Source organism: Hemicordylus capensis, chromosome 3, assembly GCF_027244095.1.
Source record: "Hemicordylus capensis ecotype Gifberg chromosome 3, rHemCap1.1.pri, whole genome shotgun sequence".
Taxonomy (NCBI): domain Eukaryota; kingdom Metazoa; phylum Chordata; class Lepidosauria; order Squamata; family Cordylidae; genus Hemicordylus; species Hemicordylus capensis.
In genome coordinates this window covers 98448441-98467759 of record NC_069659.1, presented here as the reverse complement: position 1 = coordinate 98467759, position 19319 = coordinate 98448441, and the positions used below count along the sequence as shown (strand labels likewise).

Below are 19319 nucleotides of genomic sequence, written 5' to 3'. Positions count from 1 at the left end.
CCCTTCTTTCCAGGTTCCTCAAAGCCTGGTGGTTGTTGCATGTAGATGTCTTCCTTGATTTCCCCATGTAGGAAAGCAACCTTTATATCCAAGTGTTCAACTTGCATCCCTTTGGCTGCTCCCACGCTGAGCAATGTTCTAATTGACGTGTGTTTCACAACTGGTGCAAAAGTCTCATCATAGTCCTGATCATAGATTTGGGAGTATCCTTTGGCTACTAGTCTGGCTTTGTAGCGCTGTACAACCCCTTCTGCATCCTGCTTGACTTTGAAGACCCATTTGCATCCCACAGTCTTTCTTCCAGTGGGTAGTTCCACAAGTCTCCGTCTCATTTTTGTGCAAGGAATCAATTTCTTCCATTGCTGCTTTTCTCCACTTCTCAGATTAATCAGCTGGCAACCTTTCTATATCTTGCCATGTAGTGGGTTCTTGCATCTCTCCTCCTTTAGCCATGAGTGAGAGTGTGTTAGGTAGAACCCCTTTGTTATGCCTCTGTGAGCGCCTCAGTTCGGGTTCTGGTTGTGCAGCCCCTTCTGAATCTGGCACTGATTCCTCGGGATCGCTGCTTGACTCCAGATCCATTTGAGTCCAATCACATGGCTCTTCATTCCTCTGGATTTCTGGGGAAATATTTGATGCTTCAACTTTATTTGGTCTTTGTCTTTCATCGAAATACACTGCATTGCAGACTTTGACCTTTCCACTCTTTAGATCAAGGTTTCTGTATCCTCTAGATACATAGCTAACAAAAATTCACAGTTCACATCTGCAATTGAGTTTGGTCCTCTTTGCTTTGGGAATATATGCATAGGCCATTGAACCAAATACTTTGATGTGTCTTAGGGAAGGTTTTCTGTCATGCCAAAGTTCAAATGGTGTCTTATTTGTTGCCTTGGTTGGCAATCTGTTTTGCAGGTAGTTAGCAGTCATCACTGCTTCACCCCAGAACCTGTCTGCTAGACTGGCATCATGCAGAAGACATTTGGTCATTTCCACTAGAGATCTGTTCTTTCTCTCAGCTACCCTGTTGAGCTGTCCAGAAAATGGATGGGTAGTCTGATGAGAGATACCATTTGATTTCATACATTCTTTCACCTGGTTTGACATATATTCCCCTCCATTGTCTGACCTCAAACACTGGGGCTTCCTTCCAAATTTGTTGTTCACCAGTGCAATATATTCTTTAAATTTCTCAAACACCTGGCTTTTCTCTCTTAGAACATACACATAGCAAAATTAGGAGTAACCATCAATGAAAGTCAGGACATACCTATTTCCACCTGAACTAATCAGTAACGGCCCACAAACATCTGAGTGCACCAGTTCCAAAATGCTCCCGGACTGTACATTTCCCTTTGCCGGAAAAGTTGCTTGACTACCTTGTTAAGAATGCAACACTGGCATCTGCTGGCCATTTCTGGACATGCCCTTATATTAAATCGCTCGGTAAGTTCCCTCATTTGGGAGTCAGTTTTAAAGTTTAGGCTTCGGTGGCCCAATTTTCTGTGCCATGAGAAATCACAATTTTTGTGTTGGCAACTACTTGCCACATTTGCTTGTGCAGTAGCACAGTCTACTTCAAAAACTCCATCATCCCACATGTGGGCAGTCATGATTAACTCATCACCTTATAGAGATGTAGCATGCTTCATTTTCAAAAATTGCTTTGCACCCCTTCTTGAGTCCATGCCCAATTGAAATCAGGTTGACTTGCATCTCTGCCATGTAAAGTGTATCATTTATCTTAACTTCATAAACTTCAGTAGCAGAGCCACAAAGTATCTTTGCTGTCCCCTTGCCAGCCACACTTATCTTCCTTGAATCTGCTAGAGTGACATCTGATCTGTAGCATTTGTCGAGTTCAATGAACAGATCGGGATCACAGATTATATTCTGGGATGCACATGAGTCTAGGATGAAAGTGTGACTCCTTTTTGGCTCTCCTAGGGCAACCTTGTAGCTTTTGGTGTTACTTGCCCTTTCAGATAAGCCACTTTGTCAGTGCTTCTCCTCCCTTCTTTGTTTGTCGCCATGACTCATCCCTGTGTTTACTTCATTGCCATGGTGACCAGGTCCATGCCCTCTGAGTTTCCCGCTCTTTGAATATGCTGATGAGTCACTGAGGCTACTCTGCTTGCTAATGTTGAAATTATTTTGTCTGCTGAAATGTGCCAGAGTGCCATCGCTTTCTAATCTCTCCTGCTGCAACTTTATATTAATATTTCTCAGACTCGACACAACATGATCAACCTTTAGTTCACTATGAGACAGTTCAAGAGTGACAATTAGGGGTTCAAAACTTTTAGGCAGGGATTGTAGGATTGCCCCAATTAGAATGACATCATTCAATTCACATTTGTTATTCTTCAAAAGCCTGCTAACCTCTAGAATATTCGCTATGTGGGCTTCAAAGTCTCCCCCTTCCTGCAGTTTGCTTTCACATAGCCTTTTATATAGGAGAAGAGCTGCGTTTGCAGAGACTTGGCCACATTGTTTTTTCGGTCTTTCCCACACTTCTGAGGCTAAATCTATATCCCGCACATAGATCAATAAATCGTCGCTTATACTCAAAATTAAAAGGCCATATGCGTGTTGGTTTTTCTTGTCCCACAAGGCTTGAGCAGCTTTATCTTGGGCTGGCCATCCCTCCGTGAGTACTTCAAAGTGGGGGGGGGGACCTAAACTGGGTTTGTGCCTAGAAGCCTGTTGCTCCAGCTGGGCCCATAACCCTGTTAGAGGTTGTTGATTTTTACCCACAATAGGTAAAACAGCAGAGCACTAAGGAATAAGCACACACTCCAGTTACAGAGTAGGTAGCAAAGGATGGTTTGGATATTGCAGCTATTTAGAGAAAACACATGGAGATCCTTGTATGACTAAACACTAAATATTTATTGGTTAAATACACTTAGATAGGAAAGAACTATATCTAATCTAAAGGACTACATAATGGATAGGTAGGGAGAGAGAGAGAGGGAGAGAGAGAGAGAGGGATGTTTCCATCTGCTCTCTAGGAAGAAAGGAAGGCTTGTGACTCAGCACAGGAAGTGCTGCAAAGTCAGTTCAGGGGTCATAGAGTAGGGACAGATAGGGAGACCCTTACTCACTGTCTCTACTCCCAATGCCCCTAGTGGTCATTAGGGCAGTTGGTGCAAAAGGTCAATGCACTGGAAGTTCATCTCTAACACTAACTACCTCTACTCCCAATGCCCCTAGTGGTCATTAGGATAGTTGGTGCAAAAGGTCGATGCACTGGAACTCCATCTCCAACAGTTCACTTGCACTGGCTGCCGCTGCCACTCACCACCCACCCAAATATGGAGGAAAGAGTATCCCAGTCGGGACAAGCACTTTCCCCCTGAATTATGGGATGTCCCAGGCAATCCAGAACTGTTGGAAACCCTAAGTCCCTGACAGAAGAGAGGCAAGACAGGGATTGGTTATCAAATGATCCTCTTTCTCTCTGAGCTGGGGATAGTGCTATCGTTCAGCCTTTACTGGAGTGTACCATATAATTTCCTTTCTGTTGAGAGGATAAGAAGGATGAGCATTCTAGAAGAGGGGCCACTCTCAATTGTTGAACCAGTCCTGCAAGCTAAGGGTGTAAACAGCAAACAGGTTAACTCACAGGAAAATTCCTTTGGCAATACAGATGCTTCATAAGGCAGTAAATGAGCAAGACAATATGGGGCATCATTGCTGGTGCCAGGGACTCCATCCTCCCCATCTTGATTTGGGCCTCAAAGACCAAGGAAAAGTGTGGGTGCATGGAGGGCAAATTGCAAGCGAGCACAATTTGTGACACTGTGCAACATTACTGATCACATGATAGTCTGTTAGGGCACCAAGTTAGATTCTAATTTCCCAGCTAAGTTGAGCCAGTCTGAGACTAAGTTGAGCCTTAACTCTGATATTATTATTATTATTTTACATTTATATCCCGCTCTTCCTCCAAGGAGCCCAGAGCGGTGTACTACATACTTGGTTTCTCTTTCACAACAACCCTGTGAAGTAGGTTAGGCTGAGAGAGATGTGACTGGCCCAGAGTCACCCAGCTAGTTTCATGGCTGAATGGGGATTTGAACTCGGGTCTGCCCGGTCCTAGTCCAGCACTCTAACCACTACACCACGCTGGCTCTCAATTATATTTAATATAATTCATTCATATTTAACCATGGTTTGTGAAAAGCAAATGTATGCGCGTGTGTGTGTTTGCATTTCTGTGTTGCTGTGCTTGTTGGTGGAAGTGCTTTTGTTTCTCTGTATGTGAGCTTGTGTTGCGCATGTGTGTGCATATATTTACAAATATTTGTGTGTGTGCTTGTGTTGTATTGGGTGTTTGTATTTCTGTGTGGGTAAATGTGTGTGTGTTCATGTGTACATATGCTTGTTTTCTTGTGTACATGTTTCTGTACCTCTGTGTTTGTATGCATTTGCTTGTGTTGCGTGCATGTGCTTATGAGTGTGCATGTGCTTCTGTTATATGAGTGTGTTTCTTTTGTGAGAGTGTGTGTTTGTGTGTGGCATGCATCTATTTGTGTGGCTGTGTGGAGGCTACGATTGTGCATGAGTCGTTCATGCATCTACCAGCAGGGTGGGGAGCGGCTCCCTTTAAAAGCAGGCAAAGAGCTCCTTACCGGCTCATCCCCGCCCTGCCACTTTTCGGGCAGCACCCGCTCTTCAAAAGGCCATGCACAGCTGCAGCACTGTTCCTTGCAGCCTCTGAACGGCAGGATCAGGGAACAGCGCCACAGCCATGCACAGCCTTTTGAAAAGGAAAAGCAGTGGGGTGGGGATGAGCAGGTAAGGCGCTCCTTACCTGCTCTTTAAGGAAGCCGCTCCCTGCCCTGCCGAGCTGGTTCGGTGCTTCCCAGAGGAGCTGCCAAACATACTCATGCACATCCCTAGTGGAGGTTGCTTAATATGTTTCTGTGTTCTGTCTGTGCATTTGTGTATCACATTTGTGTGTTGTATTTGTGTATGTTTCTGCATTTATGGTACATGCATGTTTGCATCATGAACATGTGTGTGTTTGTGTTGTGTGTGCATCACATCTGTGTGTGTGTGTGTGCGTGTGTGCATTTCTCTGTGTGTTGTATCTGTACTTGTGCATGTGTGTACATACTGTTTGTGTGTTGCATCTGTGCATTTGTGTGTTTCTGCATTTATGTTTCACATTTGTGTATATGCATTGCATCTGTGTTTGTGCATTTGCGTGTTGTGCCTGTGTGTTGCATCTCTGTGTGTTTGTGTGTTGCATCTCTGTGCATCTGGGCATTGCATTTGCATGTTGTGTGTTGTGTCTGTGTGCATTTGTACATTATTTATTTGTTTATTACATTTATAAACCACCCCATCTGAAGGCTCTGGGCAGTGTTCAACAAGTTTTAAAAGACACACAAAAAAACACCATCTAAAACACAGTGCTCAAAACAATATAAAAACAATTTAAACACAATTCAAAACCATTTAAACCAATTAAAATACTTTAAAAAACAATTTTTTGCATCTCTGTGCTTTGCATCTCTCTAAGTTTGTGTGTTTGTTGCTGTATCAGTGTGTGCTCCTGCAGTTATGTTGCATGCATGTGTTTATTTGTGTTTGTGTTGTGTGTATTTGTGCAGTGTGCATTACAGCTGTGTTTGTGTGTTATGTTTGTATTTGTGTGTGTTTCTGCATTTGTGTTGTATGCATGTTTGGGTGTGTCTGACAATGGCGGATGGGCAGCAGGACACTGTCAACTGAGAAAAGTGTGAGGTAATTCTGAAGTAGTGTGAGGGAGTTGCTTTCTGCCTGACAGATAATAGAGGATAGGGTTGTGCACGGAACCAGCAGGGGCTGGTTCGAAGGCGGGGGGATACCCTAAAGGGCAGGAGAGGGTGCTCTTACCCCTCCCGCCGCATTTCCCCTGCCAGTGCTGCACTGTAAAAGGGTCATGCAGATGCACACAAGGTACTTCCTATCACTTCTGGACTGATGAGGGAACGGGGCGGCAGGGACATACTCTGTTTCACCACTGGACCCTTTTACAGTGCAGAGCTGGTGGGGATAATGCGGCGGGAGGGGTAAGAACACCCCCCACAAACACCCTTAAAGGTATCCCCCCGCTTTCAAACCAGATGAACTGCAGGTCGTTCGAATCGTAAAAGGGCTTCCGAACAGGTTTGTGCATATTCTGCCATTTTGGATGGCAGATTTAAGGGGATATTGCTAAGGAACCAGTTATGTCCATGTGGTTCGGGTGATACTGAATCTGTCTTACATGTTCTTTTACACTGTGTCTATTATAGGGGCATTCGTACTATCTGGATCGAACCATTTTAAAACAAATAAGCCTGGTCAATCAGAAGAGTATTGCATTTATTTATTTATTTATTTATTCATCCATTCATTCATTCATTCAATTTATATACCGCCCTTCCAAAATGGCTCAGGGCGGTTTACAAGAGGATAAAAACAATTAAAACCAGTTAACAATTCAAATCAAAACAATAAAAACAGAATGAAACCAATTTAAAAATCCAAACAGCTAAAAACCCTGGAAAACCAAGGCAACCATTTAAAACAATTTAAAACAATTTAAAGTAGTTTAAAAACCCTGGAAGGCCAGGCCAAACTTCTGTAAAACAGTAATGAACTCAAATTACTGATTTCTGCCGGGAGTGCATTCCACAACCCAGGAGCAGCTACAGAGAAGGCCAGCTTCTGAGTAGCCACCAGATGAACTGGTGGTAACTGGAGACAGACCTCCTCAGATGACCTTAACGTGGGGTGGGGATCATGCAGAAGAAGGAGCTCTCTAAGATAACTCAGACCAAAGCCGTTCAGGGCTTTAAAGGCACTTTGTATTTTGCCCAGCACTTTGTATTTTGCCCAGAAACATATTGGCAGCCAATGTAACTGTTTCAAGACAGGCATAATATGGTCTCTCCGGGTTGCCCCAGAGACCAATCTGGCTGCCGCATTTTGAACTAACTAAAGTTTCCGAACTACATACAAAGGCAGCCCCAGGTAGAATGCATTGCAATAGTCAAGCCGGGAGGTTACCAACTGATGCACCACTGTTTTGAGGTCATCCTCTTCAAGGAATGGGTGCAGCTGTCAAATCAGCCGAAGCTGACAGAAAGCACTCCTGGCTATGTCCTACACCTGCCAGGGTGAGGCCTGGGTCCGGCAGTACTCCCAAGCTGTGCACCTGCTCCTTCTGGGGGAGTGTAACCCCATCCAGGACAGGGAGATCTAACTCACCCCTCAGATTCTGAGCCCCCACAAAGAGCACCTCCATCTTGCTTGGATTCAACTTCAATTTGTTATCCCTCATCCAGCCCATTACTGTGTCATGCCCTCGCTCTCAGATAGCGAGGAGGAAGGGGATGCTGATAGCCCTTCAGCTGATGCAGGGGTGCCTGAGGGGCATAGTCCAGCTGTCGGTTCCCAAGAGACGGCCAAGGCAGGTCCGGTTGATGTCTCAGAGCAGGCACAGCAGTCTGAGGCAGCAGAGACTGGGACTGATGAACAGGAGGATGAGCTATGTGGGCAACCCCCACTGACTCCATAGCAGAGACGGGTCACAAGATGGCAGGCACAGCTGGAATCAATCAGGAGAAGTAAGCACCTCTTGCAAAGGGCTGATAAGCCATGAATCCCTGCCAGCTGAGAGTTATCAGCTTGGACTATAAAGCACATCTACAGCTTGCAGTTAGCCACTGGAAGGCAATGTATGTCATCCCAAGTGTCGACAGCTTTCAGCCTGAGCCAGAGAAAGAGAAATATTTCCGAGCCGTGTTTCGCTTCTGCAACCCAGTTTGGTCTTTTGTGAACTATCATCCTAGACTTCCCTACCGGGTGGCCAGATTACTGACATACTGCCTGTAAACAGGCATTTAGAGAATGAGTGCCATTTCCTGAAGATGAAAAGGAGAAGTAGATTTGGGTGTCATCAGCATCTCCTGATGACCTCACCCAACAGTTGCATGTAGATATTGAAAAGCATTGGTGACAAAATGGAGCCCTGAGGAACTCCATATAACCGCTCCCTTTTTGAGGAGAAACCGTCACCAAGCTCCACCATCAGGAATCTACCCGAGAGATAGGAGCAGAACCATTGCAAAGCAGTGGCCCCTATCCCCAACTCCCCTAAGAAATCCAGAAGGATACCATGGTCGATGATATCGAATGCCGCCGAGAGATCCAAAAGAACCAGCAGAGTCACACTCCCTCTGTCAGTTCGCCAGTAAAGGTCATCCACCAGGCCGACCAAGGCTGTCTCAAACCCATAGCCAACTCTAAAGCCAGTTTGAAATGGGTCTAGATAATCAGTTTCCTCCAAGACTGCCTGGAGCTGGTTGGCCACCACCCTCTCAATCACCTTGCCCAACCAAGGGAGATTGGAGACTGGCCTGTAACTATCCATCGCTAAGGGGTCCAGGAAAGGCTTCTTAAAGAGTGGACTAACCATTGCCTCCTTCAGACAAAGAGGCACCCTACCCTCACTCAGTGATGCATTTATATTGACTAGGCCACCTCCAAAAATCTCCCTGCTAAATAGGAGCAGCCAAGGTGGGCAAAGATCCAGAGAACAGATGGTAGGCCGCACCACCCCAGCAGCTTGTCGGGAGTCACAGATTGAAACTGATCCAATCTAATATTGCAAGAGGGATCACTGGACACCTCTTCCATAGACCTTGCAGCAATAGTGGAGTCCAATACAGGAGATCTTGTTCTATCTTACATCTCCTATCCATGTCCTATCTTACATCTCCTATCTTTTGGTGGATGAACATGCAGTTGTCACAGCAGGGACAACAAGATTCTGTGCAGCAGCCTGTAAACTGAGATGGAAACAACTTAGTTGTAACTGAGATTTTTGCATAACCTGATGTGGTTTTATCAAGTTTTACTGTTTTGATTTTGTTTTGTTTTATGCTGATTTATATTTCGGTGTGTATGTTGACTGGTAATTGACTGTAATAAATTATTACTTACTAGGTTTGTGCATATCCCTAATAGAAGATTGGGAAGGGGAAGAAAAGAATGCTACACTCATGGGCAGGCTTACTCAAAAATAATCTCACATACTGCTTTTCTCCCTTTCCACAACCACTGCTCTAACCATCCACCTGGCTTTCCCAATATGTCTCCCTCTCCCACCCTTCCCTGAGAGTTCACATTCCATCACTAACAAAATAGGCATTGCAACCTATTTCTATAAAAATTCTGATACATTCAGCACTGCAACCAATAATTTCATCAACCAGCATTGATACCTCTAACCTTTTGACGCTCTTTGGTATAAGGATCATCCGGACGATTTGCTGAAGGATTTATTCGGACTCCCATCTTTCTCAAAAAATGTTTGGTGAATTGATCGCAATCTATAATCTTATATCTTCGACCATAAAAGATAACATCTGTGTCGAGGTTAAAATAATCTACAGTATAGAACTGATCTTCATTAGGAGGCGGAAGTGGTACCCGATGACGTCGAAGAATAGTTCCTATGTTGGGGGAAATGCAGTTAATATTCTATTTAGCAAATTTCTAGGTCATCTTTCAGCTGAGGCTTCTGAGATGACTAACAAAAGAATACAACAGACCAATTTCAAAACAACAATTAACATCAAATATCAATTTAAAAATACATAATCAACAATAAAAACAAGTAAAACAAGAAGAAGGTTGCCGGTTCAAATCCCCTCTGGTACTATATCGGGCAACAGGGATATAGGAAGATACTGAAAGGCATCATCTCATACTGCGCAGGAGGAGGCAATAGTAAACCCCTCCTACCAAAGAAAATCACAGGGCTCTGTGGTCGCCAGGAGTTGAAATCGAATTGAAGGCACACTTTACCTTTACCTTTAATTCTAAGTAGAAAACTGGGCCTAGTTTCTGCATCTTTCCATTTCAGTCACATTAAGGGTTAAGAATGAAATCCACTGAATAGTGTTTGATTACCATTCTTGGAAATCAGACTTCTTTGTCCACTATTTTTAGCCTACTTTCCAGTAGGTTTATGAGATCACTGGACATTCTGTGTGTCCATGTGTGTGTCCCATCAACCTCTCAACACCTGGCCCAATATGAACCAAATCGGATACAGTTGTAGGGACACATAGGGACACCTCAATGGTGTAGTTTGTGATGATATCATCTACACCAATTCAAGATGGCAGACACTAAAAGTTTGAGGCACAAGTGGGCTAACTTGTAAACCACCTAACCGATTTGAACCAAATTTGCTACAGCTGTAGGGACACATAGGGATGCTCCAATGGCATAGTTTGTGATGATGTAATCTACCCCAATCCAAGATGGCGGATGTGTGAACATTTGAGGCATAAGAGGTCTAACTTGTGAATTGTCTAACCGATTTGAACCAAATGAGATACCTTTGTAGTGAGTGACACACAGGGACACCTCAATGGCACAGTTTGTGATGATGTCATCTACCCCAATCCAAGATGGCGGGTGCATAAACATTTGAGGCGCAAGTGGGCTAACCTGTGAACCACCTAACTGATTTGAACCAAATTTGCTACAGCTGTAGGGACACATTAGGGTGCCCCAATGTGGTAGTTTGTGATGACATCATCCACCCTGATCCAAGATGGAAGACATGTGAACATTTGAGGCACAAGTGCACTAACTGTCATGGCTCAGACCTCTGAGTCAAAAGAGTCAGAGAAGGAGCTGGAGGACTCAGTTGGGAGTGCAGGCTCAGAAGCACAGCAGTAGGATTTGGCTGGGAGAACAGACTCTGGAGCTGGGCTGGTATGGCAGAATACAGAGGAGTCTGGGCAGCTGGCAGACACGAGGGCTCAAGAGGCTGATCAGGAAGAAGCTGGAATTTCACCTGTGTTAAGAAGGTGTCTCAAGAGAAAGACTCAGTGGGAGACATGCAGGTGCAAGATATCACAGGAGAGGAAATAGAAGTGCTGAGTCAGGAAAACCTGATTGGCTGCCGGTTATCTTGAGCCCTATATTAAGCAGACTGTTATTGGCACAGATTGCTGTTAGCAACTTTCGCTTACTGCAGACCGTGTTCATACTTAGAATTCTTCAACCTTTCATGTTCCAGCCTGTCCTTGTTCTGTTCATTCCTTGCTCTGTCCCTCCCCCCCCCCCCCGTTATTACTCAGTTATCGTAGAGGGGGTACCTAGTTTAGTTCAAGGGACTTTATTTTGTTACTACTATTTTTCTTTAGGAGTCCTTTTCGCTTTCATTCGTGCAGCTTCGCTGCTACTCTTATTTCCAGACCTTCTGTTTAACTCACAGAAGTAGAGCTGAAGGGGTTGTAAATCCTGTTGGGTTAGCCGAGCCAACAAATTTACGACACTAACTTGAGGGCTGTCTAACCGATTTGAACCAAATTGGGTACAGATGTAGTGAGTGATACAAAGGGACACCTCAGTGGTGCAGTTTGTAATTATGTCACCCACCCCGATCCAAGATGGTGGATGCATGAACATTTGAGGCACAAGAGATCTAACTCATGGACTAAGATTTGAACCAAATGTAGTCCAGTTGTAGTGATAGTGAAAGGAAAGTAGGCAGATTATTTCTTACTAGAACTTGTCAAAAAATGAAAAAAACTAATTCACTTTGTGGCCCCAATGGCACTATTTACAAAATACATCTATATGTGCACATCCAACAATGTGGTATGCTGCGTATCATGCACCAAATCCTCTCAGCTGTTTATATAGGACAAACAGGGCTATCCTAAATTGTCACAAATCTGATATCAGAAGCAATAACACGAAGAAATCAGTCAGTGATCATATTATTCTATATGGACACACCATCACAGACCTGAGAGTAACTGCTCTTAAAAAGATCAACCCTGGTGGATGCATGGAATGGGAAATAGCTGAGCAGGAGTTCATTTACACACACACACACACACACACACACACACACACACACACCACCTGACACTATTTATCAAGATAGAGATTACAGTTTCTTTTCACATTATAGATTCCACTTAATATTATTACTGTCCTTTTAAGAATTTTACAAAGCTTGTAAGCAATCCAGTTTCTGCTTTACATCTGATGAAGTGGGCTGTCGCCCACAAAAGCACATGCTAAAATATATCATTAAAACATCTTGACAGTCTACATACTACAGTAGACTAACATGGCGATCTAAAACTAAAATATTTATAAACTATTTTGTATAAACCTCCAAATTTTTTTTTTACCAAAAAAGACTTCCACACTTTTTGCCTAATCTGAGGCCAAGAGTCTAAAACTGAGGGAGGATACAGAAATGTACTAAAATAATCACTGGAAGAATTAGGCATACAGTGCAGACTAGATGTTGGAAAATGTGTATAACATGTTTAAAAAATGTTTTTTCAGAAGTTGTATATAGATAAAAACAGCCCAGGGATTTGGCCCATTTGTAGCATATCAGATACATCCCACCCCACCCCATGCCCATTTAGCTTACTATAAGGTACTGGGCAATAATCAGCCATATCTCAATAGGTATTCTGTGTATGGGATAAAACATTATCTGCTCCCATCCTAGCTTTGCCTATCAACACTAGTACTCACAGATATATGTGTACTCCACTCATTGCAAAGTAGATAGGAGCATGCTCTTCAGTGTGTACAGCATATATTGTTTCTCTGTAATGTTGCAACAAAGTCAAAAAATGGTATTTTACAATAAAAACACATGCAGTCATTATTTTAAAATAAACTGAAAGCTGCCCCCACAAAACAACACAAAAAGTGGAATTTTTTACCCTGGATATAAATCAGGCAACACCCTAATGCACAATGTGTTTGAAATGCTCCCCAATAGCTTGTAGAGACTTCGGAGTTAATCTGAACAATATGTGAATATACACTGTCCATTCTGGAGGTGATGTGAGCTAAAAGCTCTGTGTGAAAAACCCCATGGTCAGCGAGACCACTGGCTACCTAAATCTACTGAAAAAAGGAATGCAACATAATAGGAAAAAATCACTCTGAGCACATTTTTCCAGTTCACGTAATAGCTTATATGCCCTATTATCCCCTTCCAACTCAGATAACCTGACCATGAGTATATACAGTGCCAATTTTCTAAAGTATTCAAGAACATCAGATGCCTTAAGACAGTCAATGATTCACTGAAGCTGGAGGACATGACTGTGGCCTTGTGTGCCTGACTGCACTTTCTGTTGCATCCAGCTGGCCTTGGGAAAGCCCGCCAACAGGCAGCGTCTCTCCCCTGTTCATCTGGCTGACCTTGGGGAAGCTGGCCAGCCCCTTTTTAACTGTGCTCTGGACTGTGAGATCTGGACTACACTGGAAACAAAAGTTAACCACAAGGGATGGTCAGAGAACATCAGTTCACCTGGGATCAATTAACAGAGGATTGTTCTATTTATTTTATTTTATTTCTATCCTGCCCTATCCATCCAAAGGTTCTGGAAAGTACACCATATATGTAAGAATCTTCCTATCTAGTATATCCCAAATGGGAAAGGTTTCTTATTATTATTACCACTTTGTAAAGATAATAGGGATTTTCACATATATTTCAAGTTTATTATTCTGACCTTCAGTCCATCATCATACATCTTTATCTGGCTGTCTAATATCTAAAGCTTTTAGTTCAATCTGAAGTTTATTCCCAATCAGTATAATACACTTTTTCCCCACTTACAGATTTTGCTATCTGAACTTGAAAATGTTAGAGGGAGCTGGTTTTCCTCTAACATTTATAGGTATATAACATTTATAGGTTTTATGTCTGGACTCAAGAATATTTCCTATAATAGCAGAAAAGAGAAGTTTCAGGTTGGCATGCCTTTCACCTAGAGCGGGCACCACCTACTGTAAGAAATCAATGGGGAAATACGCTAAAAATGAATATTTCTTATCACATTGTGCCAAGTTTCACTCAAAAACCTCAGTTCATATAGGATGAGATTCCAAAGAAAGAGAATGAAGTCAAGTTTCAGAAATCCTATGTGATTCTATTCAAATTAGTTCAAGAAGTATTTAACTAGTTACTGATTCACAGTTGGCCTCAATCAGAACAAATTGTATTTTGATATAGTTGAACCTAGTATTTAAGTGGTTCTTGCATATAACTAATGATTATACTATGTAAAGAACAAACTGTAACCTTTTAGGTAGGCAAAGATTACAGTTCTTATTAAAAACCCTTCCTAAGGAGACAAACATTAGTAAATAAAAATACCTTGAGGAATTCCACTATTTTTCACCTGGGGTTCAACCACTTGAATAGTGTCATCTTCTAGGTAGAAATATATTTTACAATGTCTTATTCGATACAGCTCTTGATTTTTGTCAGGAACTTCTTCATCAAAATAAGCATCAAAAGACAATACCTATACAAAAAGCATACATCAATAAAATCAACATCAGCATGTTATAAACAAAGGATGAAATAAAGCCGCATTGGTATACAGCAAACTATAGGTGTGCAGGCTTGTATTTCAACATGGAACATTACCTCTTTGAGTTATATTTTAATGTATGAGGTTTAGATTGGTTTTTTGCTTAGACAGGTCTGCAGTCTAATCCAACTGCAAAACCTACATTGGCTAGAATACACACCTGACTTATTTTCCAGATACTCTCATTAATAACACCCATACCTGGCATAAACAGCATGAAAACATCATTTGTGAAAATGCTCTAAAAGGCATAAAATGACATTTTTATATCCATTCAGTTTAACACATACTGTACATGCAACAAAGACAGAAAAAAGTATAGATGGGTTACATAGAAATGCTGTAAAATAATGGGGCTATTCACACAGCTGCATGTGTGTGCGGTCGGGTGGGGAGGCAGGGTTCAACCTACCTTCCCGCAGATGACTGCTCTGAGCTGGGCTTCAGCATGGATTTAGCGCCATAGCTAAATCCACCACAGGTTCTCATGTGCAGCCAAGCCCAGGCCTAGGCTTGGCAGCTCAGTTGAACAGCCTAATTATCAAGTTAGTAACTGTGGAAGATCTGCACCGCTACTAACATGGGGCATGGATCTCCCTGACAATCACCAGTTTAACCACTGCCACCAAACAGACGTTTGTGTTCTGGGATGAATCTACAACAGCCTTTCAAACGTCTGTTGCAAAAACAGAGTGGTAAGGCCTATAGGCATGGGGTGGAGAAACAGAAGCTACCATTTTTCTTTAGAGGTAAAGAAATAATTTTTATGTTGCAAATGGTTCACTATTAAACCAACAGTTGCTTAACAAGTTTACTACCAAAAAAATCATTAACCAAAAGAGCATAAGGAACAAACAACATGTGCTCAAAAACACATCCACTGAGCCCTAACTTAGAGTCCTTGATGATCACCTTTAGTAATTCTGGCTTTTCCTTAATTGAGCCTCAGTTCCTCTCCTTTTACGGTTCTTATTAATTTCAGCTCTGCAGAAATTACACCACTCTGCCCATGATTTAACAGCACTATCTACTGCCACAGCTTTGAGCCAACAATTCTTCAGGTCTGCAGACTGCAGTCTCTCTCAGACTGTCTTTCTTCAAGTCTTCAGCAGTGTTCTCTCCAATTTTTTTCATCTGTGTGCAGAAAGAGTTTTGTTCTGGGCGGCAGTATCAAGGCAGTGTGTGCACACATGCACTCAGAGTGGGGCCTTCCTGATTCAACCTGAGCAGGATCTAAAATTAACTTAGTAGGCATCAAAAAATTGTGAGCGCATGCACATGTACACGCCTTAGAGGGAACAATGGTCTTCAGCTTTGTCTGTAAGCTGAACTCCTCTCTGATTCTGCAATGCACTCTCCTTCTTCTCCTGCTGACTTTCTCCAGAGTCTAACTTGCACACTCTGATCTCCAAAAGGAACTCTGTCTCCTAAAGCAGCCTCCTATATACACACAAATTGTTCTCAACCATTTTTTAAACAACCCAATCAGCATAACTTAAGTTCCCTCCATTTTACAAAATGCAACAAATAGGATTTAAACCTCAATTTCCCTCCAAAACTATCTTTGTACATTGCATCTTCTTTAACTGAATCTTACTTCAGCAGAAGCCATGAACTGTTGACCCTGCCAGATTTTCTAACACAGAGACCTGTAAGGAATTTTTACATACAATCCTATTTACAGAAAGAAGAATTTTGGAAATATCAGTGCTTTAATACAACTATTTTACAATACAAGGGCTTATTCACAAAAAGCAAGAGGTCTAGGCCTAGTTCCTCCACAGTAAACAAATAAACATTTCTGAAGATCATTCAAAAACACATTAATGTTCAGGTGTACAATGGATTATATAACGTTTCAAAGAGTCATGACAGAGAAGAATGCTGTTTACGCCCCATCTGGGTGCTTTCCAGATTAACCCCTACCACAGTGTCACTACAGATCTCCTAAATGTTCTTCCGTACTTCCGGTGTTGTGACACTGCTGTTCACATTTCTGATGCCTTATTTCGGATTTTATCTTTGATTTTAGCACTACAACGTTACAAGTCCGTTGCAGAAAAATAGCTGCATTTTCCTGTTTGAGATTCTGGGGATCATTTTCAATACGATCCTGTCAAGTCGAAGCATTCTACCCCTGTTTAGCATGTAATAGGGAAAGCACCTTGTATTGAAGGACGTCAAAGAGGCAGCTATACTTTTCAGTTGCCAGTATACAAGTGCTATTTTGTGGCCATAAAAACAAGCAATCCTGTGTTTGTCTTTTATCAAGTTTGCAGTTTTAATGGCAGTGCAGACCAGAAACAGAAATTAAGGTGGCCTCCTTGAAAATGAAGGAAAACGGGCAAACCCCAAGGTACTAGCATTTTAAACTTATTTTAAAATACTCTGATAAGACATGCTTGCAATTGAGACATGCTAGCACTAGCATAAAGGATAGCTCTTCCTCAGAGGTGGCTATAAACAGATTAAACACAATAAAAAATTTAGTTATTCAAAGATGTATATAATATTCCAATCTTTAAAAATAAAAATATAATGCACACTATTCAAGCCATTCAAATAACCTTATCTTTACAAAGTTTAATGACCAAAATTATCAGAGCTTCCAAAACATGTTGAAAATGTGCATATGTTTTTAAAATGGAGTATCAAGGAGGATTACAGTATCTCATTCTGCTACAGTTGTTAAATACTGGATTATGTTCAATCTGCCTTACATTTCTTCCAAGGAAGAACTATTCTGCTTGCTCAAAAGACATAAGACGCAAGCACGTTTAACTGCCATGTGCTACAATTTTTTAAAAATCAAAAACTTTCTAAAACCATTTTTAAGGGTTTGTCCAGGGTTGGTTTATTTTTATTTGCCTGCATGAACACCTTCCTGTTACCTAACCACCACCCCCGCCCCTTATTCCAAAGTATACTACTTACTCACCCACCAGTGATTTTCATTTTATTTTATTTACTCAAATAAATACTTTTTAAATTTAATTTTATTTTATTTACTGAAAATAATGATCCATTCTCTCTCTAGGATTTGAAGTGAATGACAACACTTCTCTATTAGTTATTAACAATAAAATGTGCACCCTTTCCTCATAATACTTTATTATTGTTTATTTATTGGGATAGCACCTACAGCTCAGCAAACTGCTTTACTATTAGAGGGGGCAGCAGGGACAAGAGTTCTGCCCAAAGGCTTTAGAAACTAAAAAAAACCCACAGCATAAGTGAGGAAAGGAGAATGGGAGTGATCAATCACTAAAGACACCACAAAAGGAAAGAGATCAACAAGGAAAAAAGGAAATCAATATGGGAAAAGACAGAAAACAAAATCTAATACAGGCTTCATCTTAGCCTCAGCAACCAAAAGTCAGAACAAGTAAAAAGGGCTAATTTTGCTTGTAAAAGATGTTCCATGGGAATAATAATATTAAAGTAGCATTTTTTCCTAAGTGTTCAAAGGACTCCATGTACATTATCACAAAAATATGGTATGGTAGACCCAGGGATATAGCAAAGTTTGAGTGGGCCCAGAACAAAAAGTGAAGATGGGCCCATGACCCACCACCTCCCTGCCTTCTCCTTTGGAGTGGTGGAAGGGGGAGAATGAGGAGCAAGCAGTTGCTCAGCTGGCAGGTCCCCTCTCCCTCAGGAGCCCAGGGACACTTGTCCCCCCTTGTTCAATTTTAACTATGCTCCTAGGCAGACCTGTTTTATTATTCCAATCTTACCAACAAGATTGAGAGATAGTGAGGCTGTTCACATGAGCAGCCTACCAGGACTTGAACAGCCCTACCCAGGTAGGGCTGCTCATGTGGAGTGTTGGGATCATGCTCAATCCCAACACTGCCCCGCTGGGTACCCTGAGGGTTTTCCCTGGGCTATTACTGAGGTAGATGGGTGTGAGCACACCCTTCCACCCAGTCCTCAGTCATGTGTCTGCTCAGGCTCCTACCGCCCAAACTGACACAGAGCTGGGCAGCTAGAGCGTCCAGCTGTGGTGAAATTCTCACATGGTGCATTGCGTTTTTCTGGAGGCTGAGGTGCATTCACCCAGCCTCTGAGTGGCCACATGGCTCCAGGCCACGCAGCTCATGTGGGTGCCTGAGGTGTGCGAGCTGGGCGGCCCGAAGGATAGAGGAGATTATCTGGGGGAAAGGTAAGAGTGCTCCTCCCCACCAGTCCCCCCTGCCTCGTCATCCTGGGTTGTGAGAACAACTTTAGTGGCTGGCTTAAGTCCTCCCAACAAGTTCATGGCTGAGGTGAAGACAGCCGTCCAATTAATTCTACTTTTTGTCAAGAAAAGCCACAAATGTTAACATGGGAAACAGTGCTCACAGTGCCTATTGGTGACTGCTGTACACTCTTGGATCCAGAGCAGGAAGGTGAGCTTTCAGATACAGTAGGGACTGGAAAATTATCTAAGGATTGGGGCAGTTCCCCCATGAGGCAATGGACTCTGGAGGCAAGTGTGCCATGGGATAGCAGGAGCAGGCACTCGCCATGGGCATTACCCCACCTGCTTGCTACTATTGTCCCCACCTCACCTCCACAGCTCCTGCCCCATTCCTTGACTTTCTTCCCCCTTGCCATCCCTCCCCCTCACTGGCCCCATTCCTCACGGGGCCCAATGCCAATCCATTTTCTCTTTGCTGTCGGACTGTCCTCACCTTCCAGGATACATCACTGCTTGGCACTGCAGGTTGGCCGTGAGTAGTGTAAATGTAGCTTGCATCTAGAGGTGGCCTCCCTTCGTTGCTGGCATAGCTGATGTGTCAGCACCAGGAACTCACTCATTTACACTGTCATCCTCTCTCCCTTACAACAGTGAACCTGTCCACTTTTTCTTCCCCATTTCAGGAGGAGACAAGTTTGTTGCTGGAG

At 42.7% G+C, this 19319-nt stretch overlaps 1 protein-coding gene across 2 annotated transcripts in view; it reads right to left on the bottom strand.

Moving 5' to 3' along the window:
* EFHC2 (EF-hand domain containing 2) overlaps window positions 1-19319 on the bottom strand; it is an 88892-nt gene that overhangs the window by 53061 nt on the left and 16512 nt on the right. The window contains exons 3-4 of one of the 2 annotated variants that reach the window (XM_053313000.1): window positions 14210-14360; window positions 9274-9497 (exon numbers count right to left, since the gene is read on the bottom strand). The exons of the other annotated variant lie outside the window; for it this stretch is intronic. Of the exons in view, the coding sequence (XP_053168975.1) occupies window positions 9274-9497; window positions 14210-14360 (375 nt within the window). The remainder of the gene's footprint in view (window positions 1-9273; window positions 9498-14209; window positions 14361-19319) is intronic. 2 annotated transcript variants of the gene reach the window in all.